This window comes from Apodemus sylvaticus, chromosome 23 (genome assembly GCF_947179515.1).
Source record: "Apodemus sylvaticus chromosome 23, mApoSyl1.1, whole genome shotgun sequence".
NCBI lineage: Eukaryota > Metazoa > Chordata > Mammalia > Rodentia > Muridae > Apodemus > Apodemus sylvaticus.
Window position 1 is genome coordinate 7,883,463 of NC_067494.1, and position 25,009 is coordinate 7,908,471.

The 25,009-nt window shown below is 41.5% G+C and overlaps 1 protein-coding gene across 1 annotated transcript in view; it reads right to left on the reverse strand.

Moving 5' to 3' along the window:
• Samd3 (sterile alpha motif domain containing 3) overlaps nucleotides 1–21,785 on the reverse strand; it is a 43,419-nt gene extending 21,634 nt beyond the window's left edge. The window contains exons 1-5 of the mRNA XM_052169867.1: nucleotides 21,327–21,785; nucleotides 20,524–20,713; nucleotides 17,295–17,396; nucleotides 2,594–2,779; nucleotides 1,126–1,210 (exon numbers count right to left, since the gene is read on the reverse strand). Coding sequence (XP_052025827.1) covers nucleotides 1,126–1,210; nucleotides 2,594–2,779; nucleotides 17,295–17,396; nucleotides 20,524–20,713; nucleotides 21,327–21,405 — 642 coding nt within the window. The 5' untranslated portion in view covers nucleotides 21,406–21,785. The remainder of the gene's footprint in view (nucleotides 1–1,125; nucleotides 1,211–2,593; nucleotides 2,780–17,294; nucleotides 17,397–20,523; nucleotides 20,714–21,326) is intronic.
• Nucleotides 21,786–25,009: the final 3,224 nt, after the last annotated feature.

Sequence of the window (25,009 nt, forward strand, 5' to 3'; positions counted from 1 at the left end):
TAACAGGAGTAGCACTATATCTTCAGTTCCGCACACGTACACTTTCTCATGGTTGTTTCTTATATTGTACTTTCCTGTGATGGAAATTCAACTCTTTGTTACAATTTTAAAGTACTTTGTACATGTACAGTTCAGTAATGTTAGGCACGTTTCCTTTGTTACAATGATACTTGAAGATGCTCCTCTTGTTTTGCCTGACACAGCACCAGGCTGCCTTCAAACTCCTGGTCCTCTGCTCCAGCCTGCCAAATGCTAATATGTCTGTCTGTGTGCCCAGTTACTAAGCATCCTCAAGCCTTGGTCTCCTTAGAGCCTCTGGAATCTTTTGAAAGCCTTGGAGACAGGATTTGTCTTCCCATCATTTAACTCAGACTCTCCAAGGCTCCTGAAGGATAAATACCATGGAACTGTTTTGTGGAGCATCTGTAGAGTCTACCTAATCCAGACAGCAGAGACAGAGAGGGACGGGGAGGACAAGACCTCAAAGTCCTTCAAGGGCTTCAAGACAGCCTCTCTCCATTAGATCAGAAAGCAAGAAACACTCCATCATCTCCTGCTCTGATGCAGCTATGTTCTCCCACTGGGCACTTCCAGTCAGTCACACAGGACCTCACGGATGGCTTTAGGAGAGAGACAGAAAGATAGGACTCACAGCTGAAGGCAAGAGAGGAGAGAGAGCTAAGGCAAAGAAACAAAATATATGGAAGCTGAGAGGGGGAGAGAGAAAACACAAATTCAATTCTACATAAAGAACTACGAGCAGCTAAGAGTGGGAGAAATAATCTTTCCCAGGAAAAAGAGCAGCAGTTGGTTATTCAATACCAAGTGGACAGCCCTGAAAACATATACACCGGAGTATATGAGCAGACTGAGCAGTTGTATTTAGGAGTATATATTCATTTATGCATATGCATGTAAAACAATAAAAATGAAGTCATGAGTCTGAAAGTGCAAGGAACATATGAAAAGGTTTGGAGGGAGGAAAGGAATCAATGATATAATTATAATCTTAAAGATAAAGGAGAATTAAGGAAATGAAGATATTAGAGCCAGAGTGGAAAATGCAAAGCTCTACTCTCCAATGGCTTGAGATGAATGGGATGGTGGGCCCACGTTGTCACTTACAAAGCCACAGCCGTCCTCATCCAGGAAAGGGTGGGCCTGCAGCAGCGCATTGACCACATCGTTGTACTGCTGGGTGGTTGGGTACCTGTTCACCACAACAGATAAGATGGGGTTCAGGTCCAGCAGCCCCCAGTTAAGACAAATCTAAGCACACACAGATTTCTAAGCTTTCTCTTACTATGGTCTCTCTCTCTCTTTCTTTCTCCGTGTGTGTGTGTGTGTGTGTGTGTGTGTGTGTGTGTGTGTGTGTGTGTGTGTATGTATGTGTATGAATGTGTGTATGCATGTGTGTGTATGTTTATGAATGTGTATATGCATGTGTGTGCATATGTGTGGGGTGTGTGTATGTATGTGTGTGCAAGGAGTGTGCATATATGTATGTATGTATGTAAATGTGTCTGTATGTGTTGTGTGTTAGTGTGTGTTCTCCCTGTGTGTGTATAGAGGGTGTATGTGTATATGTTTGTGTGTATATGTGTGTTAATGTGTGTTGTATGTATACATTAGTGTGCATTCTCTCTCCTATATGTGTATATGTCTATAGTGTGGGGGGGTATATGTATGTGTATGTGTGTGTGAGTGTGTCTGTGTGTGTGTTAGTGTGTGTTCTGTGTATGTATGTGTTAGTGTGCCTTTTCCCTCCTGTGTGTGTATGTGTGGTGTTATGTATGTGTTAGTGTGTGTTCTCTCTCCCCATGAGTGTGTGGAGGGTGTATGTATATGTATGTGTGTGGGTGTGTGTGTGTTAGTGTATGTTCTGTGTATGTGTGTGTTAGTGTGCCTTTTCTCTCCCGTGTGTGTGTGTGTGTGTGTGTGTGTGTGTGTGTGATATGTGTTAGTGTATGTTCTCTCTCCCCGTGTGTGTGTGGAGGGTGTATGTATAGGTATGTGTGTGTGGTGTATGTGTGGTAGCATGTGGTGTGTGTGTGTGTATGAGTGTGTCTGGGTGTGTGTTAGTGTGTGTTCTGTGTATGTATGTGCTAGTGTCCCTTTTCTATCCTGTGTGTATGTATGTGCTATGTATGTGTTGGTGTGTGTTCTCTCTCCCCATGTGTGTATGTGTGTGTGTGTGTGTGTGTTTCTGTGTGCAAACATGGAGCCTTCAGTTAACATTATTCCCATGTGTGGCCCACCTTGTTTGTTGGGACAGGGTCTCTCATTAGGACATGGGCCAGGTTAGACAAGGCTGGCTGGCCAGCGAGTGCCAGGCCCCACATGCCTAATCCTCTCAGCAACAGTTACAAGTCTGTGCAGCTATGCATCACTTTTTATATGGGCTCAGGGGCTGTGCAGCAAATATTCAACCAAATAAGATAATGAATAACCCCAGTCCCTCTCCTAAATCTGCACACATTGGACTTCCATTCGATACGTTCCCCATAAACCAAGGAGACTTGGTTCCTAACAAAGTCTACTGCTCACCGAGCACAGCTCCCCCTCCACTCGGCGCGTTGGCACTGTTACTCACAGCGAGCCTTCCAGGTACTTAGTCATATCTGCCTGGAGAAACTCAATGATTCTTATCCGCATGCTGTGGTCGGGACGCTTCTGCTCCGCCAACATGCACTTGACGTCATAGGGAAACTCCGGTAAGATGTAGGATTTAGTCCACTGTAATGCTTTATGCCTTGCTAGAACATGTTTTACATTTCTTCTGTGGAATAAAAAACATAAAGTGAAATTCTGTTTCAAATCTATATGTAATAAATTTTTTTCCCTATGTTCTGAAAAATCTAGGCTATAAACCACTTTCCTGGCACCTAAATATACCATATAAATACTTCTCATCCGAGAATAAATGTCATAATCATGTAGGTTTTAAAATTAAGCCCAATGTTGGAGAATATTACTCCATATATCTTGAAGAGCCAAGTTGTGATGCTTATCTAGAAATCAAACGGAAAACTTAACAGACAGAAAGGATAAACTGCAATCCTGCAGAGCAAATGAAGCCAGATACATTAGTCTTAAAAAAAACTTGTCTGCTCTGCTGCTATTTGTAGCAAAATACAAGATGCACCTGATTGGGTTGGTTCTTGGCTATTTCAGTATGGGAAAGCTGGTCTCTACACTAAAATAAGGTTCTCTTATTTTAAAATAAGGCACGATTGAACTTACTCGAACAAAATTCAGAGTCACTTTCACAACCCATGCTTCCGTTAGCATCCTAAGCCATGCTTTATCAGAATGCATGTGCATAGAAGGTGGGAATCGGGCAGCAGGAGGGTTTTTTGTCTCTTTTTATGGTAATCTCCCACACATACCCTCCCTTTGGCAGTCTCTGTACCCAAGGAGAAAAATGTTCTGGCCACACCAAGCATACCAAAAATTTCATACTGGACTCAATATAGCAACAGGAAACACTCAGACATAAATTTCAACTTCAGCTCAAATTATTTCTCAGTATGTTTCTCTCCCATTACACTCACCCACTCTGCCAACGTGTATGAGTAGTATCCAATGCCAGCTGCCCCTCTCTCTTCCCATGATCTTAATTCTTCCATGGCCAGACTCATTGTCTCTTAGATACAGAGACAGGGACAGAGGGTGTACAGACAAGTGTTAAGAACTAGTCTTAAAGCTGGGGCGGTGGTGGCGCACGCCTTTAATCCCAGCACTTGGGAGGCAGAGGCAGGCGGATTTCTGAGTTCGAGGCCAGCCTGGTCTACAGAGTGAGTTCCAGGACAGCCAGGACTACACAGAGAAACCCTGTGGGGGGGGGGGAACAAAAAACCCCACAGTCTTAGAAGCGCAGTGATATAGAAGACTTCGGTACAGCTCCGGACCCACTGCTTTCTCCAGTACATTTTTAGTTACAAACCGAGTCACAAACTCCCAGTGGCCTTCTAATCTCTCCGTCACCCTTACTCACCTCATTCCATTGGCAGAGAACTTCACTATGCCAATGGTATCGAACAGAACTTAGTACAATTTTTCCTGTAGCACCTATTCTTTTCTCTGTGTTTCTTGTCCCGTTGTCCTCATTAGGGTAGGGACTACAAAGCATGATATTATTCTATCAAATATTCAGAATGTGGTGCTGGAGAGATGACAGCTCAGCACTCAAGAGCACTGACTGCTATTCCAGAAGTTCGGAGTTCAAGTTCCAGCAACCACAAAGTGGCTCACAAGTATCTGTAATGGGATCCGATGCCCTCTGGTGTGTCTGAAGACAGTTGTAGTATATATATATACATATATACACACACACGTATAGATATAGGATATGTATATGTATAGATATACATATAGGAAATACATATACATATACAGAGAATAAATAAATGATTCTTTAAAAAATCCAGAATGCAGCATGACTCATACAGGATCCACTGAAGATAACAGTGCCTCAGGTTTCAACTAGACAGATTAGGCAAATCAAAGGCATAAAATTTTTCCTTTCTTTCCATTGAACAGCACATTTTTGGTGTGAATATAATCTAAGCAATGCAAACAAATACAAGGGAAAATGACAATTATTCAAGAACGAGGACTTTCAAAACCTAACAAATATATTCATAGTTGGAAGTGGATGACTGCAGCTCAGCTATTTACCATCTATAAAATTATATTTGCATTGTATCAAAAAGATCTGTAACATCTTAAAAGGTGTTAAAGTTATTCTCAGTACTTTTAGCAAGCTAGAGTTTAGCATAGCTCCAGCAGGTTGCACTATACTAGGTATAGGAGTAGAATGAACTCCCAGGTTAAAAGGACTCTAATCTCTCTCTCTCTCTCTCTCTCTCTCTCTCTCCTCTCTCTCTTTTTTTTTTTTTTTTGAGTCAGGGTTTCTCTGTGTAGCCCTGGCTGTACTGGAATGCACTCTGTAGAACAGACTGGCCTCTAACTCAGAAATCCACCTGCCTTTTCCTGGCTTAATATTTCTCTTTTGACTTTTAAGTTTGGACTCTCTGACGAGCTTATCACCACACCAATAGCTTATCTTTCAATCCTGGGTGTAAAATAACCCCAGGGCCACTTAAAATATGTTGATATGACCTCAGTTTGAGAGCATACTGCTCACTAACTACTCAGTTCATACAGTGATAAAAATATGTACATAATAAAATTTACAATAAAGTCATTTTTGACAAATGACAGTATCATTACTACAGTTTCATATTTGTTTCAGATACTGACAAATAATAATTGTGGTATATATTTATGAGGTAAAAGTGATATTGTGGCATACCTATAGATGTTTTTACAATGTGGAAATATTGAACAAGCAGATTGACTTATCCATCATCCCTAGTTCTTATTTGTAATTTCACCTGCCAAACTGAAACATTACACTTTTAAATTTGCATTACTTTTTTTTTTAATGATGAAATGAGAGTTCTTATAAAAGATTCAGTGGCTTTCTAACTTTGTCTAAGTGTAAGAAGAATGAAAACTCATTCAGCTCATCCTTCTGGTTTCTGTCTGTGCCCGGAGCTGATCCTGTACTACAGTCTTCCATACCCAAGTATCGCCAGGGGAGAGCTGGGCTCCCAGGAGTGCTGGCACACGAGTGATCACAGGAAAGACCACCACTTCTGCTCCGAGGGACCCTCCTGAAGACCTGAGAGCACAGGGACCATGGAGCACCCTGGGACAGGATCCTTCTGGTTTCTGTCTGCACCTGGAGTTGATCCTGTGCCACAGCACTCCACACCTCAGAGTAAAGGGCTGGAAAACAATTTTCCAAGAAAATGGTCCCAGGAAACAAGCTGGAGTAGCCATTCTCATACCAAATAAAATTGACCTTCAACCAAAAGTTATCAAAAAAGGTAAGGAAGGACACTTTATACTCATCAAAGGAAAAATCCTCCAAGAAGAACTCTCAATTCTGAACATCTATGCTCCAAATGCAAGGGCACCCACATTCATAAAAGAAGCTTTACTAAAGCTCAAAGCACACATTGCACCTCACACAATAATAGTGGGAGACTTCAACACCCCACTCTCCTCAATGGACAGATCATGGAAACAGAAACAAAACAGAGACACACTGAAACTAATAGAAGTTATGAACCAAATGGATTTAACAGATACCTACAGAACATTCATCCTAAAACAGAATATACCTTCTTCTCAGCGCCTGATGGTATTGTCTCCAAAACTGACCATATAATCAGTCACAAAACAGACGTCAACAGATACAAGAAGATTGAAATAATCTTATGCATCCTACCAGATCACCACAGACTAAGGGTGATCTTCAATAGCAACAAAAACAACAGAAAGCTCACATTCACATGGAAGCTGAATACCGGATCGTAACCTCAGGGCGCACAGCAGTGAACCAACCTCAGGGCGCACTCCAGTGAACCAACCTCAGGGCGCACTCCAGTGAATCAACCTCAGGGCGCACTCCAGTGAACCAACCTCAGGGCGCACTGCAGTGAACCAACCTCAGGGCGCACTGCAGTGAACCAACCTCAGGGCGCACTGCAGTGAACCAACCTCAGGGCACACTGCAGTGAACCAACCTCAGGGCACACTGCAGTGAACCAGAGGCTTCATCTTGTGCTTCACTGCTCCAGCTTCCAACACCAAGGCAGTGACACCCCAGGTATGGCTACCCCAGATTAAATTAAAATGTGAAATGTTTAGAATAGTTTCTACTGAATGATAGTTACCTTCTCCCATCATAAAATGTGCAAAGGACTCTTGAACCATCACAAATCATGAGCATCCTGTGGTGGCTTATTTTTTTGTAGGTCAATAGATACATTATCTGTTTGGATAGCTGAATGTATATATTGAAATACCTTATGATTTAAAATGTCCACATATCCTTTTATCCTGAAGTATCTTGTAATTTCTCAAAGACATTTTGGAAATCATTGAGCTAGCAATTTTCTATATAATATGCATAATGACAATGTTGTAAGATGTGAACACCATTAATCTGCATGTAGGTGATACAACATAAAAAACCAAAATAAATAAATAAATGAATGAATAAATAAATAAATAAATTCAATACAAGTATAGTAATTATCAAAACTGTAAGGTATGATATAAAAATATTATGTAAATGATATTTTACATACCATATAAGATTAGTAGGAACTCTGATATCATATATTAAGTATATGTGGTATACTGAATATCATATGAAGTATATGTAGGAAGTATATGAAGTCTATGAATATCATATGAAGTATATGTAGGAAGAATGCAGGTCCAAGCTGCCACCATCGGCACCCTTTTGTTCATTTATGTATTTAATGTACTTATTTTTAATTCCTATGTATTTATGGAACATCGTACTGTATTCTTTAGCCATGTTTCTCCCATCCCCCTTTCTCTTCCATCTCTCTCATTAATTCCTTCATATATCTAGGCAATTTCTCTTTTACTTCTATGGCATCTATGCATCACAGTTTTACCTATCTATATGAAATCCTAATCTACCTATGGTAGAAAACATGTGGTATTTGTCTCTCTGAGTCTACTTAATTCACTTAATGTAGTAATACCTATTGTCACCCATTTTTCCTGCTAATGATATTTTACTTTTATGACTGAATAAAGTTCCTTTTGTACACATATTAAAAAAAAAGAAAAAAGGAAAATCATTCAGCTCTTCCCGAAAAGCAGACTACCTATAGTTTACTGGGGTTCAAGTAGGGTAATAATGCTATTTCAGTGAAGAAGAGGCTCAGTGGAGCATTAGCCTGTTAGGGAAAACCTTCACAGAAAACGCCGAGTATCTCTAGAGAGCTGAAGACCTAGCTATTACAGCAGGACAGGGATTCTTTCTTCATGTGGGACAGACACATCACTTAAAATAATAAGAAAAGTGAATGGAAAAAATTTGCATCCAACTCCCCACTTAGACTCCACGCAGTGCCTCCGGGCAACAGCATGCCTTGTTCACGCCTCTCAATTCTTTGTTTTGAGAATGCTCCTGTTACCAAGTCTCCTTTTCTGAAGATTTATTTTTACTTATGTGTATGTGTGTATCCACGCCCATGTGTGTGGACGCACAAGAGGTTTCCAATTCTCTGGAGCTGGAATTACAAGTTGCAAACTACTCATTGGAGGAATTGGGGACTTAACGTGGGTTCTCTGGAAAAGCAGTGAGTGCTGTTAACTGCTGAGCATTTGTCCATCCCCCAATACTCTATGTTTTACCTCATACTGTCAACAGTTTTACATGATTTACCTCTCTTTCCATACATCTGAAATAATTTTTTTTTAAATTTAAACCTTTAATGTTCCCAAGAGGATGACAAACTGATAGATTTGTGGTTTTTTTTTAATTTTTTTTATTCGATATAATTTATTTACATTTCAAATGATTTCCCCTTTTCTAGCCCCCCCCCACTCCCCGAAAGTCCCGTAAGCCCCCTTCTCTTCCCCTGTCCTCCCTCCCACCCCTTCCCAGTTCCCGGTTCTGGTTTTGCCGAATACTGTTTCACTGAGTCTTTCCAGAACCAGGGACCGCTACATCTGAAATAATTTATCATCTTAAAAGAACTAGACTCTAGTCTTAGAATAAAGCCTACATTAATATGGGCTTTTTGATCATCGATTCATCTTCTCCCCAGATTCCATATATTGAACCCCTAACCTTTATGTGATATGACTGTGTTTAGGGAGTCAGGCTCTGCACAAGAATCTTGAGCTAGATGAGGTCCAGGAGGTTGAGTGAGATTTATAATTCTCTTATGAAGAGAAAACAGAAGTGCATCTTCTGTCTCAGGGTCATGTGAGGAAGAAAAGAGAAGGGGGATCTCCTAGTTAAGGTTTCCATTGCTCTAATGAAACTCTATAACCAAAAGCAACTTGGGGAGCAAAGGGTTTTATTTGGCTGCCGTATACAGTATCAGGGTCTATGGAGGGAAGCCAGGTCAAGAACTCGCACAGGGCAGGAATCTGGAGGCAGGGGGTGCTGCAGAGGCCATCGAGGGTGCTGCTGACTGGCTTGCTTCTCATGGCTTGCTCGGCCTGCTTTATGATAGACTCCAAATCCACCAGCCAAAGGGAACATTATCCAAAATGGGCTAGGCTCTCTAACATCAGTCACTAATTAAAAAAAATGTTCTCCAGGCCTGTCTACTTACAGCCTGATCTTCTGGAGGCATTTCCTCTACTGAGGCTCTCTTCTCCCACATGGCTATAGCTGTGACAAGTTGACACAAAACCAACACAATGGCCATTCGTAGGGCATGAATTGCTTCTGATCAGAGAATGGACTGGTCACCACTCTGACCTTACATCTGAGACTCTAAAATCAGAATATAAATGTGTGCTGCACAAGCTACTGGGCCTATGATAACTGCTGTGGCTAACACAATGTCTGATTTTCTGGTTCCATTTACCGGATGCTTTCCTCTTAGAAAGTCGAGCCTGGACATCTTTCACCTTTATTCCTCATCTTCAGCTGTCATGAAATCTTCCCACACTGTATCTCTTGCATCATCTACTTCTCACGGTGGTGGTTTTTGCTCCCACATTCATCCGGGCTTTGATTGTATAACTTCAAGTATCTACTAACAGAGAGCTGCTTTTAAAATAGCAAGGTATGAACCTTACAAAAAGAAATCTGGAATGCCTCACTCCAGGGCGAAGGAAAGAGATGCTAATTTATCTATTTAGCCTTAACTCCCATTCCCACTTCTGAGTTTAGTGTAAGCCTCTCTCCTTAGGTAGATACTCATCTCCACTCTGGTAGTCCTACTGTGTGCTTTCATAGCTCAATTAACAACCCTGCCTAGCTCTAGAACCAACCCTGTGGCCTTGATATCTTTTCTACCTTGATTTCTTTATTGTATAATTCTGTTATACAATAACAGAACTCCTTGCAAATCAGGATTTTAAAAACCGTTCTTTTCTTTTCTAGGTCCACAAGGAATATCACCCTGAGATCTGAGAAAGCCCCCATCACAGAAGGTCAGGCCCCTGGGTTGTAAGAAGTTGTAACAAGAGTCTAAAAAGTAAGAATTTTGTGACTTCCCAGTTCATTTCTCAGGGACTCATAGCTAAGCTAAATCGTATGTGTGTGTGTGTGTGTGTGTGTGTGTGTGTGTGTGTGTGTGTGTGTGTGTGTATGTGTGTGTGTGTTGTCCCAATCTTTCTATAAATATTGCTGTAGGAAAGCAAGAATGAAAGTAAATCCATTTTATATATCTTACGTCATTTTTCCCTGTGTCCAGGGGACCCACCAGGTCTGAAGCCAAGTCTTTGTGGCAGAGGCTGCAGTAACATTCTGCCCTCATTGTGTGGAACGGATTGTGATAGCAATGTTCCAGAAAGATTCAGGAGTGTGTGAAGGAGAGAAATGCTAAACATGAAATGATGTAAAATCTGGGCATGGTTTTGCAAGCCTGTAAACCTAGCACATGGGAGACAAAGGTAGAAGGATCAAGGGCATCTTTTCCTGCAGAGCAAACTTGAGGCCAGCCTGGGCTGCATGAGGCCCTGTCTCAAAACAAACAAAAACAAACAAACAAACAAACAGATAAACAAAACCAAACCCCTGCCATTACAAATAGAAAATCTTCTAGAAACTTGTGGCTAAATACACAAAATTCGCATCTTTCCAAAAGCACGTTTCCATCGTATTAGAACAGCCCACACACTGCAAGGGAGCCACTGACTAGTAGTCTATCAGAATGCCAGTGACAGGAAGTGTCACCACCACCAGAGGCAGCACTATCGCTGCCGCCCAGAAGGCAAGGGAGACAAGGTTCCTGCTTATCAGGGACTGAGCGGAATGACCAGATCCCACAGGCTGCTCCGATCTGAAATTTCATTTTTCTGAAAAGCCCTCACGCCTGTTGAAAACCCCAAGGACTTTCAAACTGACTACGCTTCATAATTATGAGGTGAGACTGAAATACTGCAGACCAGGAGTCAACATTTCTTAGATAAGTCTCCTTCATGGTCAATTGTTACAAACTTCTCCGTCTGCCTTAACCTCAGTGTGACTAGTAAGTGAAGCCTTTGGAATGCATTATTAAACTTAACAGACCACACTAGTTTCCAACAGCCTTTAAGACAAGACAGTTACGACATCTAAAACCTACAGATGAGATTATCTGGCTCTGTGTAGTCCACCTAGCTGTTTTAATTTGTTCCATTATTAAAATTTCCATAACAACTTCTGCAGCGGCGGCGGCGGGCATGCCACTCAGAATAACCTGGATCTGTGCTCCGGGCTACAGTTATTCACATTGGCCTGAATTAGCTACCAGTTGTTTATATGTCAATTTGTTTACTCTTAGTTTTGAGATGGAGTTGGTGCAGGGTCTCTCTGTGTAGCACCAGTTAGCCTATAACTCACTATGTAGCCCAGCAGGATATGAGGTCAATGAAGCAGACGTCACTTCCTGCTGTTTCTTCTGTGCTTCCGACAATACCTGGAATGCAACAAGCACTCAGAAACATTGGTATACTGGAGCGATGACTGACGGTTTAATCCTGACTTAGGTCAGCAGTCATTTTCTATTTTATGGAAATAAGCAGATATTACACAAAGAATTATAGGTTTATAAGGTAAATGTATTTTTTATCTACAGGTTCCCTCATAGTTATGATTTCACAGTGGAAGTTTCTCACCATGCACCAGTAGCCCTACTTCCTGGTAATAGGTCTCAAACAAAGACCTTTAGGTAGGAGAGCCACCTGTGGATCCACTCAGAGATCTTGTTGTTGCACTGATCTGCAATTCAGTAGCTCAATATGGCAGCGTACCACCTGTGTGCTCTCTGATGCCCTTGTAATGATATCAAGGCCTGGCTATGAGGTCTAGAAGCTTCTTTCTTCCTCTCATTGGCCCATAGGATTCCTTGTCCTGTTTTCTGCCACAGCTCTCAGACCTTCCAGTGTAAGATGCCCTTTCTGTCTTAGATCCTGAGTCCCAGGAGGCCTGGCTGCCCATGCTTCCTGGTGAAACTTTTCTCTTCCATCTGGGACCACAACCCGTGAGAGCGGAGACTAGAATCTCATTAGACCCACTGCTCGCTAGATAATATAAATGACACGTGAATCTCTTGACTGCCAACTGCATGCCAGGTCCTAAGAACTTTTCATATAACACAGCATTTACCATTCTATTCATTTTATAGATGAGTACAGGCCCATTTATTCTGGGAGAACATCTTACTCAGTTGATAAATGACAAGGCCAGGCTCCACAACTCTAATAACTAAGCTCTTAATTATTTGCTTGTCCCTAGTCTCCAGCCTACTAATCCTGCCATCTCAGGGTTAACATGCTCATATAACATTTACCCTTCTCTTAGCTCATCTATCTTGCAGAGCTGTGTGTGAACCATGAGGTATGGCACAGGGCCTCAAGACCTGCCCTCTAACCACAAGGGTCTCCTGCAAGCCTTTTCAATTTTCTAATCTGGTCACACAGATTTGACCCAATGAAAAAGAAACCACAGAAAGTGCATAAAGTGCTTGTTCCCTTAAATAGTGAACATTTGTTGGCACTACACGGGCATGACTAGTCTCTGGGACTTACCTCCCATGATTCTTGGCGAACAGAGCCAAGGACAGAAGCATATAGGAGCTGAGAATGCTAATCACAGACTGAGATGTAGCACAGTGGTAGTGCTCATATAGCATCTGTGAGGCTCTGATTATACTCACCAGCATTGCTGAGAAGACCAACTGCACATCTGATCTGAACCTGTACTAAAATCTCTAACCAGGCTGGCATGCTTTATGGACCCTTCCCTTATTACATTCTGTAGTAGAATGCACATACAGATGTTATACAGCTGTGCTGCTGTCTCTTGTCTGAAATACCCACATGATAATGACTATAACTAATCTATCAGAAATGTTGATATTTGCTTGGCAGAGTAGAGACAGAGGATTATTCTATTCGATCACACAGCAGTAGCCAGACCACGAGAAAAGACATTAAAATAACCCCTAAATATGCATGAAACCATGACTAACTTGTAATTATGCCCCAGGACAGAAGCAGAGCTTTTGCCCATGTCTTTAAAGTTCAAGTAGTCTTTAAAGCAACATGTAAGAAACCTTGGTTTATCCAATCTCCTGACTTATTGGGCACTGAAAGAGAAATCAACAGTTGGGGTAGATTTAAAAAAGAAAGAATTCCACTGCAGAAGAAACCATTTCTAGCACATCACTAGCACATGACACCAATGTCTTCTAATGGTCCTTGCATCTAGAAAGGTATTTAAACCATTCAGTAACAAGCACAGAATCAACCACCTGTCACCCATGAGAACTCTGCTGCACCAGATTGCCGTGGTGTTCCACCTCCTGGGATATCTATCTGATTTAACTCCAACCACAGACTTTCCCAGAGCCAAAGTCAGGAGAGTCTGAAGCACTTTAAGATCATCCCTTTCATGGGCAGATAGTCTCCATGGAAACCGCAAGGGAAGACCCAGGGAATCCAAGATTCTCAGGTGCCTCTGTGGGATCTAGTGGTAAGCACCAGGTGCTTAGCTATGACACCACTGCCACTGAGAACTCACGGATGCCAGGTGGTGTTACATTCCAGGTAGTTGCAGAAATAATTTTGGGGAGGCAAACGGAAGGGAACTGAGCCCTCAAATCAGCATTTGCTCTGTAGACCGTTCCTACCTCTTGAAAACAGTTGGCTTCATGAAAGTCCAGTGTGCAAATACCTTTTGAATTTATTGCCTGTTATAAGTCAATGGGAAATAAACCCAGAAGTTGTTTGGAAAGACAGGCATATTTGGTATTGAATGCTTCAAAAGGTCTAAAAACAAAATTATTGCTATTCAAATATATATCATGTCTTCCAAGAACTTTTCTTTGGTCCACATTCATCAGATCAATCTTCAAAGTCTGACTGGATTTTAAGATGCCAGAGGCTAAGATAAATTCTCTTTATAAAATAAAAGGGTGTGGTCACTGTCACTGTGGTTTTTATAGTCTGAGGAGGGAATACAGACTTTAATAAACCAAGGTCATTGTCTACTTTTATAAGCAGGACAAGAATTACAGAGAAGGGCTCAGTGGTTAAGAGCACTGACTGCTCTTCCAGAGGTCCTGAGTTCAATTCCCAGCAACAACATGGTGGCTCACAACCATCTGTAACAGATCTGATGCCCTCTTCTGGAGTGTCTGAAGACAGTTACAGTGTACTCACATATAATAAATAAATAAATCTTAAAAAAAAAAAGAAATTACAGAGAAGGTACTGCGTATAGAAAGACTGAACCTAGATGGTCTGGATGTCACTGGACGGTGGCTAAACAGTTTTAAACCAGCAGTTCTTAACCTGTGGGCCAAGACTCCTTGGGGTTGTCCAATGACCCTTTCACAGGGGTCACCTAAGATCATGGAAAAACGTAGATGTTTACATTATGGTCCATAACTGTAGCAAAACTGCAGTTATGAAGTAGCAATGAAAATAACTTTATGGTTGGGGGTCATCACAACATGAGCAACTGTATCAAAGGGTCGAAGCAGGAGGAAGATTGAGAACCATTGTCTTAAAGCATGGGCAGGTTTTAGTCAGGTAGGCAGGTGAGAGGACCACACAGACTAACACAAAGGGAATATAAGAGGCCCTTGACACATAACTAGCAAGCATCTAGGATAGCAGAAGGACAGAAGGAAAGGACAGAGGATGCCTTTAATTATTTTATTTTTCATGTTTGGCTGGTGTCATCACTGTCTGAGCTGAAGCATGAGGAGAAGGCATCTTCTCTCCTACCCGAGTCTATAGGACCTCAGTGGTCTTATCTCGTCTCACAGAGTCAATTGCCTAGAAGAAAGCATTGGACCATGCAGGACCTGTTCCGTTTCCCTTCCCCAGATACATGAACGAAACAATATTGAATAACTGGGTCAGTTGGCACTGGAGGTCTAACCTACTTTTCAGAGAGAATTTCTTTGGAGTCTGCTGGGTGAGGCAGTACAGAGGGGGCAGAGCATCTATAACTGGCAGAACAGTGTGTCCTCCTAAGGAAAAACAAAGGAAGGAGACAAGCAGGGGTGCAGAATAGGAGGAAAGTTCTAGAACCAGAGCCTCAGAACTCGGGGAATTTAAGAATTCTGCCTCAGATTTTGTTGGTTGTTTTCCTTATAATAAGCCTGTTTTGTCTTTAGTTTTCATGGGGCTTCTTACATCCAAATGTACTTGAATACACACACACACACACACACACACACACACACGTGTTTGTGTGTGTTCATGTACACGCATGTATGCATGTGTATGTATGTATATACATACACCACACACACACATAAAATTTGAGGTTCTTTTCTTGAGAGAGGCAATAGGCGATCTAATACACAAGCCCACAGACAAAGGTTGCGGGCATAGATATTCTGGTTTCGAAGCCTTGCTGTTCTTTTAACTTCTGAAGCAGCCTTGTCTTCACTCCTTCCACTTGGCAGGTGTGATGGAGGATGGCAAATATGAGGGTCAACATTCCTGTTTTCCAGCAGAGCATTGGAGATGGTGAGAAGGTAGATGTTCTAGTTCTTACTCCATGTCTCTCCTCACATTGCAACAGTGACAGTAGCAACACCAGCAGCTTCATATAGGGAAGGACAGCGGGAACCTCACAGTTCGTTCGGTCATGGAGTCCCAGCAAAGGAAAGCTTTAGGAATCAACCAGCACCGTGGGCAGAAAGGCGGGATTGAAGCTGCCTTGGAAATGGCTTTGCCTTTTCTGGACCGCCGTTTGCACCAGGAACACCCAGGGAACTGATTTCTCCCTAGGCTTTATCTCCCTTTTCCCTTTCCAAGCTGTATCTGCAGACTTTGTTTTAGGTTTTATTTTGAGATATTTACTCGGTTGTGCAGGGTGACCTGGACCTAGTGATCTTCCTGCTTCAGCCTCCCAGGGAGCTGCTGTTTCAAACCTGTGCCACCAAGCTGGGGGTGGAAGATGGAAGCTCTCTCTTCCATCTCCTAGTTCACCATCCCCACAAGAGTTGTGGGATAAAGGCAGCTGGGCTGTAACACAGAGACTATTTAAAAACTATCGGAAAACTATCTTTAAAACCCTTGACTTCTCAAACTCTCGGTTTTACTCATTTATAAAAAAGAGAAAGCAGTATCTCTTTGTACCAAGAAAACTAAATCAGATGATAAAGGGTTTGTAAACACACACACACACACACACACACACAAACACACACAAACACGCACACACACACACAGACTCACTCACTCATGCAAACACACACATAGAGACACATACACAACTCAGGCACACAGATTCATACAGAGACACACATATACAAACATAGACACACAAGACACACACAGAGACACACACATATGCACATAGACATACACATACAAACATACACACAGAGACAGATAGACACAAACACACATACACATATACAGACACACAGATACATAAAGACACACACAGGCACACACACATACACACAGGCATACACACACACAGGCACATACACAGGCACACACACACATACACAGGCACACACACACACACACACACACACAGGCATACACACACACACACAGGCACACACACACACACACACACACACACACACACAGTCTGATTGGTTGCTTTGAATATTTCCTCCACACCTGAAGTATTTCACTCTTCAAGGACTCTTCCCATGCATGGTGGATGCATGGACCACCTGGGCTGGGTGACTGTAAAAGGCTAGAGAAAGAGGCTGAGGTACTTGCTACCTGCGATCCCTCTACAGTTTTGTCTGAGCATTGAATTCCTACACGTGGTTCTCCTGATCCATAGTTTGTTTTTCCCCCCTATGATGCAATGGAATCCAGACACCGAAGTATCACAGTGTCAGGTCCAGGGTAGGATGCTTGAAGAACTGCTTAGCAAAACCAGTTTCTCTTTCTGGAATAGTTAAGTTAAAGCTGCCCATAAAATGGAAGCCAAAACCAAATCTTGTACTCAATTCAAGCTCTACAGGACATGGTCTCCAGATTACTTTGGTTAGATCATGATGGATGGATATACTTTTCCCCACCTAAGAATAAACACTAGAAAAAAATGTTTAACATCATCAAAACTTCTTTGTCAATTCAACATTGATATTTCACCCAGCATCTCCATCACCTGGTAAAAGTTTACCTTTCAGGACCACGAGAAAGTTTTAAATTACAATGTATTTAAGCACACGAAGTCTCATAAAAATAGAGGCAACATTACTTGACTTTAAAATATTATAAAGTTGGTGTCTCACCTCTGCTTCAATACTCTTTGGTCAACGAGTCTATTGTCAGGGATGGCTGGATACAAAGATGTCTGGTCGCTGTGGCTGGCAGGACTGGGGTTTTGTTCGTGCCTGGAGCAAAGTGGAAGAACCGTGTAATGGTCATGGGATGTTAAATGGGAGCAATAACCACTGTTCTCATGATGCTGGGAAGGGAAGCTTCAGCCCATCTTCATCCTATCCAAACTCACGTGACACTCATGACCAAGAACATTGCAAAGACGACCCTGTGCCTCACCTCACACAATGTTCCTCTATGGAGTAGGCCGATGCCAGTTCACCTTACTGCTTTCATCTGTCTGGCAGAGGGTGTGTGTGTGTGTGTGTGTGTTTGTGTGTGTGTGTGTGTGTAGGTGTGTAAGTCAACCTCAGATGTCATTCCTTGTGAACTATCCACCTTGTCTTATTATGATTTGGGGCTTGATGATTTTTCTAGGTTGGCTGGACAGTGGGCCCCAAGTGTCTGCCTTTCTCCATCTCCTAGTACAAGGCTTGTGACTACACCTGCCCTCTCGTGTGGGTGCTGTGTAATGAACTCATGACTTCACTCTTCACAACTGAGCCATCCCCTCAGCTCTCATTCTGACATACTCTCTGGCATATTTCTGAATGGTGTTGAGATGAAACTTTCTTTGGTGAGGCAGAGTCTGTGATTCTCAGTTAACAGTCTTCCAGTGAAGACAAGTGCTTGACCATGTCATCTGTCCTCCACTCCCTCCTGTTTTCAAGGGAAAGTTTTTTATTTATTTATTTTTTATTTTTTATTACCAGAAAAGCTCTTCATCCACCCCCTATCACTTTCACCTCAGGAAACCCAGGAGTTCAGAGTGGAAGGCAGCTTTCTCACGGCCATAGGCTACATAATAATAGTGTCAGGATGTGTACCTCTGCACCAGATCCAATAAAAACACCGTCAAAAAGCAACTGCAAGCTATACATTCCTCTTATCTGTGCAGTACTGAGATGGGTGTTTCCTTGCAATAATAGTATATCAGACAACCACTGAACGGGGTTTTATTTAAGTTAAAACCCATTTTATCTCTCTGATCTAACTCTATTATAGACTCTTAAGAATGGGCCAAAAGAATAATTTATTCTATATTTCATCTTAGAGTTGTACATGGTCAAACTAAAAATAGTAAAAAGTCAAATATATGCCTAAGGTTAGATTAGTAGCAAATGTAACAGGGACCTGAAATTGTGTGTTTATTTATATAACTGTAGGATTACATTAAATATCCTGTCTTTATTAAACATTTTCTACACATTTCATTCAATGGTATGTACTCATGTCTGACTATTATCATCCTCAACTGACAACATAATTTTCAAGTGACAATATCTTTAGCAAATATAATTAATAAATAATCCGTGATTTCATACCAGAATGCTTTCACCCAAAAACAAGACTACACTAACCCTTAAAGTCAAATATGCTAGCTAGAACAAGAAACCTAACATTCATGAATCTCTGGGCTACCGGAATGCCTAGCCATGGCTGCAATTGAAACTAGTTGTCATAACCTGGTTAAGAAAATTGAATAACTGACAGAGGACTGTGTTGGTATAGTCAAGGGAGGGCAGATTGTCCCAAGATTGTGGAGGTTCATGGTGTGAATTCAAGCAGTTCAGAATGCACTGATTTTCTCGATATGCAGATGAAGACACAAGACTTCCAAACATGGAACGGAATGAATCCAAGTCAGCCAATAAAACCAAGAATGAAGTCCTAAGCTCTTGGCAGTCCAACGACTTCCAGTGTGCCACAGAGCAGAAAAGTGGATTTATGGGCTGCCAATTTTTTTTTTTTCTGAGCTGTGCCCAAGGCAAGATCAAGATTCCAGTCAACTGGGGAGGGACTTCCAGCTCAAAAGTTCTCCTCACCCAAATGTTCTGGGAAGTGACATTGCAGTCCCTTTGAAGTTCATCCCTCCCCTTTGCCTGAGAGGATTAAAAGGTTACAGTGGGAACTTCACACAAATGTCACAGACCCAATACCCTGCTGCAACTGGGGTCATAAAGGAAGAAATCCTTCAAATAAATAAATCACTTGGAAGAATTTCTGCTCTGACTTCCTTTATAACTTTTGTTATTATTATTATTTTTTAAAGATGACATTTATTTCTGTACCTTAGACCAGCCTCAAACTCATAGCAATTCTTCTGCCTCAACCTTTCAACTACTGGAATTACAAGTTAACCATGTCCACGTCTTTAGCTCAACTTAAGAATCACCCTTCATGGCTATCAAATAATCCAAATACTCCAAATAGAAATCAAATTACTTAAGCCAAGTCTCTCTAACGTTATACCGATTATCAAAAGAGAGAGAAATATTTATAATTACAGGCCTAATTTCAGAAAAGGAAAAAAAATAAAATAATTCCATCCAATATCACTTTTTTTTAAATGAATGATGATTGGTTAATTGCAAATATTTAACCTTAAAAGTCTTGCCCCATCTCAGGTGTGGAAACATTAAATCAGGGTGCCTGAAAGGATCTTGAGGCGTAGATTTGTAAAACATTTTAATTGATGAACCTTGTTACCATTACAGAGAACCTTGACCCTTACAGAGTCCAAAGATTAAAAACAAACCAACAAATGCAGCCACCCTCCAACTCTAGAGCTTCTGTCTGACACTGTGAATTTTCTACATGATTTCTCTGTGTTTTTGTCACAGCGTTCTTTATTTTATGGTTAGTTTTCAAAGAATTATGAAACTCAGTTATGGCAAAAGGGTTAGAAAATTCTATTGTGAAGGCCTTGAGAAAAGTGTAAATTAGTTACCACAGAGAGACCTAGGAAAATAAACACACACACAAATGAAAAGTAATTTGGGACATGGCAAGGGAGAAGCTACAGGCCCTTGTCGTAGCCCAGTTACAGCAGCTCACCTTTCTACATTTAACCCACGAGTTTCTACTGTGGGCTCCAGACCACGTAGCATTGGAACTTCATGCCTGGCAGTATCGCCTTAACAACCACAGTCGTTTTTTAAAGAATAATGGAAAGGAAAAAAAAAAAAACCCAACAAACTCTGACTCAATTCTTCATACGAGCTGGTCAAATATTAGAAACCCTGTGCGTACCGTCCTGCTGGAAACTGCTCACGGTTTTAAAAGCTTTGATTCTTTGCCACAGGCAACAGCCATGCACCAACAGGGAACAAAAACCAAGCCCGATTCTGCTGTACTCACTCAGGGGCCGCTTGTGCCTGGGTCAGCAGGGGTGTCTCTGCGGAGCCTCCCGTGGGCTTCCTCTCTAGATTGCTCTGCTTGTATTTCTTAATGAAGTCCATCAGAACAGCCTGGTGTCCAATTTTCTTCACCAGTTGCTGTAGCATCCGATCATTAAGGGCCAGGAGTGCAGCCCCACTGACTTCTTCCTCTGGGAAAAAAGAAAATTAACTTTCATATAACTTTCCAGGAGAACACGGGCACAGAAAGAAGATAAAACTTCTGGTATTAAAAGGATCATCTAAGCTTGAGATGGTACTCACTGCGTTGTCTGTCAGGGCTCTGATACGGCACAGTTCCAAACTGATGCCTGCTGCTAAGAAATCACCAGAACGCAAGTACCAATAAAAACTTCGTTTGTTTGCACATTAATACCCTTCCCCCAAGACAATTTTAACAGCCAACAGAAATAGAAGTCTTTTGGGGAAGCTGTTTTGATAATACCTCCTAGTTGCTACTTAACATTAGCACATCTCATACTGTATAAGACACAAGTGATTGTATAAGACAAAAGAAACACACAAAGTCTGTATCGAAGGTAACTTCCAAGAGTTTGCAATCATCTGGCGATAGCATTCTCTTCAGAGGATGCTAGGTAAACTGGAAACTGCTCCAGACTGTGGGAAAGAGATGAAGTTCCCCATCAAAACACCCCTCATCCACAAACAGACAGACCCTAGGCAAGAGTCAGCCTTCACAACAGAGTGCACCCGCCCAACTGCATGGCTCAAATAAAATCCACTCAAAGTGTAAAAACAACTTACCTTGAAACCTGGGAACTAGCTCGCTTAAGTTTTTCTCCATCAACCATTTGCAGACCTGATCAACTGACCATGTTTCCATTGCTGGATTCTTGTCAACACACTTGTAGAATGAAGTAGGGATCGCTTGCCTGTCTCTCTCCCTTCCTTCCTTCCTTCCTTCCTTCCTTCCTTCCTTCCTTCCTTCCTTCCTTCCTTCTTTGCTTCCTTCTTTCCTCCCTGATTATTAGTCTTTGATTAGTTTTTTAAACAGTCAGCTTTCTCCTCTGCTAACCTCCTTTCAACACACGGCTTTAAAAAAAAATAATGTTTTTACAATGCAACGCGTAAAAGTTGCTAATAAATCAAATGGTTGCTTTAAAGGTGGCTTTTAGCCTGTTTCCTAGTCTCAATTCTTCACCTTCTCCTACTCGATTTCCCGCAGGCATCCCTCCGTTAACTAGCAGACAGCAGGAGCATACAACGGTACCCAGGGCTGTACCATTAACACCCAGGTTTCTTCACAAAGAACAGAAAGGTGTGAAATCATCAGGAAGTGGTTGACATTTACAGAGGGGTGGGCAGGGGAGAACACGAGGAAGGATCAGATAAATGTCTGACTGAGAGTAAACCAGGACGGCTTAACCCCTTGCTGCTTCCAGCTAGGAGAGGACTGACCCACCGTCCATCCTCACAGCTCTGGGGTAGCAGCAACTCTTTTCTAGGAAACTAGACTCATATGCCATTCTCCTATTCTAATGTTACTCCTACATACTGGAGTATGCTCCCAAACAGTACCAAACACTATTGTAACACATCTATCTATCTATCTATCTATCTATCTATCTATCTATCTATCTATCTATCTATCCATCTATCCACCTATCCATCCATCTATCTATAGCTTTACCAGTTATAATATATATATGCACACACATATGTACATATAAATATGTATAATATACACATACATGTATATGTATACACATGTATATATGCAGAAATATGTATAAAATACACATACATGTATATGCATGTGTATATACACATGTATATACATGCAGAAATATGTATAATATACACATATGTGTATATACACATGTATATATGCAGAAATATGTGTATGTGTATATACGCATATATATGCTGAAATATGTATAAAATGCACATACATGTATATGCATGTGTATATACACATGTATATATGTGCAGATATAGAGATATGCATATACATGTGTATACATGTATCTGTATATGTCTCTGTGTATATATATTTAGTTGTGCAGGATAAATTAGGACATACCTGATGATGGTACTGTCGTCTAAGTGAAAGAAGCAAGCAGACTTTTCATGGATCACTCTTAACAACTCCGCTACCTTTGCGCCAACAGCCCAGTCTACCATCTTCCATAACTGCAATTTCCTCGAGGAAGCTTTTTTCTGTATTTATAATTCAACCCAGGAGACTTCTAGGGAGTTGATAGAATCAAAGGCAAAAACAGTCTTAAAATATTTTAACCTGTCAGCATTATTTTCAATGTTGACTTTTATTCCAGATGATTTATCATTTTGCTGTACGATTCCAGCCATTTTGTAAAGATGAAGTGAAAAGGTCCCCTTGGAATTGGACTATAGAAGTGTGTGTGTGTGTGTGTGTGTGTGTGTGTGTATGTGTGTGGTGTGTGTGTGTGTGTGGTGTGTGTGTGTGTGTGTGTGAACATCTTTGCAGTTTTTACTTCTGTGTTTTTAAGTAAATTATACTTACCAACATCAGAAAAATAATCACCAGTGGGAAGAAAAAAAGGACGTACCCAACACTGAGGAAAACCTGACAGTAACAGCCTTCAAAAGCAGTTTCCTAGAAAACAAGAAACTTCAAAGTAATGGGCCACATACTCCTAAGTATCCACAAATGCTGACTGGGAAAACTGAAAACAAGGGTTAAAGACAGAGGAACACCTTTCGAATTTCAACAGTGGATTTAATTTGCTTCAACAAACAGTCGCTACAAACTCCTCCCTGGCTAAGCAGCAATTGCAGGGTGTGAAAAGTCATTATTTGCAAGAGTCTGGTGTAAATTAAAAATCACACCTTTCTGTCACACTTCTGGCTTCCTTGTGAAGAGTAAGAGTTAGAAAAAATTGAAAAGTATGAGAGAGAGAGAGAGAGAGAGAGAGAGAGAGAGAGAGAGAGAGAAGAGAGAACACATCTTAAACACCAAGATTAGACAATATGCAGAGTAGGAAGACCTGCCCTGCAGTCAGCCACTGAGAGAAGAAAGGAAATCAGAAAGAAAAATAGAAGTTGGAAGCACAGCTTCTTCTTCTTCTTTTTTTAGTTGAGAAAGGCTTTCTCCTCCAATCTGCCTCTGGTAAAAACGCAACACTTATCCGATAATAAACTTGGACAAACATAAGAAAATAAGAACTGGTAGTTTTTTACTCTGCATTTTCTGAATATTAAATAAAATACCGTTGTTAGGCAGCTCAGCATCACCACAGAGGGAAAAGCACCTCCGTCCAATGAGATAAATGTTTCAAGCAGCTTCGTGTTGAGTTTCTGGAGCCTTGAAAGTAAGTCCAAAGTTGGAACAAGCACTAACTCTAAATACTTTACACAATAGCAAGAAAATAACGAAGAAAAATTGGTACCATATGTGAGCACACCAGCCAACAACTCTAAGTGGCTCAAGTTTTGCTTCCATGAAAAAAATTTGTATGAAATATTAAAGGGGTGGCAACATCTACTTAAAGTCATACAGAGAAAAGACTTGAGGTAAAGAAGCACCTTACATAGGAGGGAATTTTATTTAATAAATTTGTTAAACTCCAAGGGAGATAATGGGGTAGACTGCTGTGAACATGATTTAGAATTTCTAATATAACACAAAAGTATTAACCACAAAGGAGCAGGTTTTTATAATTTAATAAAATATTGAAATATTCTCTCTCTCTCTCTCTCTCTCTCTCTCTCTCTCTCTCTCTCTCTCTCTCTCTCTCTCCTGTGTTTCTACTTTTTACTTTCCTGCAATTTAAAAACAGACAAGAAGATTCCTAGGACCTTGGCTGACAGCGTGTGAGCTCACCTGGACTGGTCCCTCATTCCAACATACAAAGAGCTTCTACCTTTATAGGCAGAACAAGCCGTGGAGCAGAAGTATCCCAGGCCACGGCTGTCACATGGTCCGGTGTCTAGCCTGCTGTGTAGAGTTAGCAGTCTCTGTAGCATTTGAGATGATAACATTGTGGTGCTCAGTGGGAGTCATCTTCATATCTACTCTGACCCATAATTCATCCCACCCACCACTAGACAGGGTGGACGCAAACTGGAACTGTCAAGTAGAATACCTTGCTTACTTCAGTTATCAAGATGTTTGCTGCGGATAACCCAGATCTGGGTGAGTGGATACACAAACATCTGCAGCCTTACTTCCCAGAAAAAAGTAAGACACATGCTACCAGATAAGCAGAGCAAGACAGAGACCATCAGGGTAGGCAGCGACGTTGGGAAACACCAGGCTGCTGGTTCCCTTAGCGTCTGGGAAACGAAAGGGCCTGGAGCTGGAATGTGGTGGCAGATGTAGTTTAAACAGCAGAGGGTCTGAGGAAGGTGGGATCTCTGTGAGCATGCCGGTGCTGCTTCTGGAATAGGAACCACATGGCCGACAGTGCTGTTTGAGTTTGAGTTTGTAGATAGGCTTAAGCGAG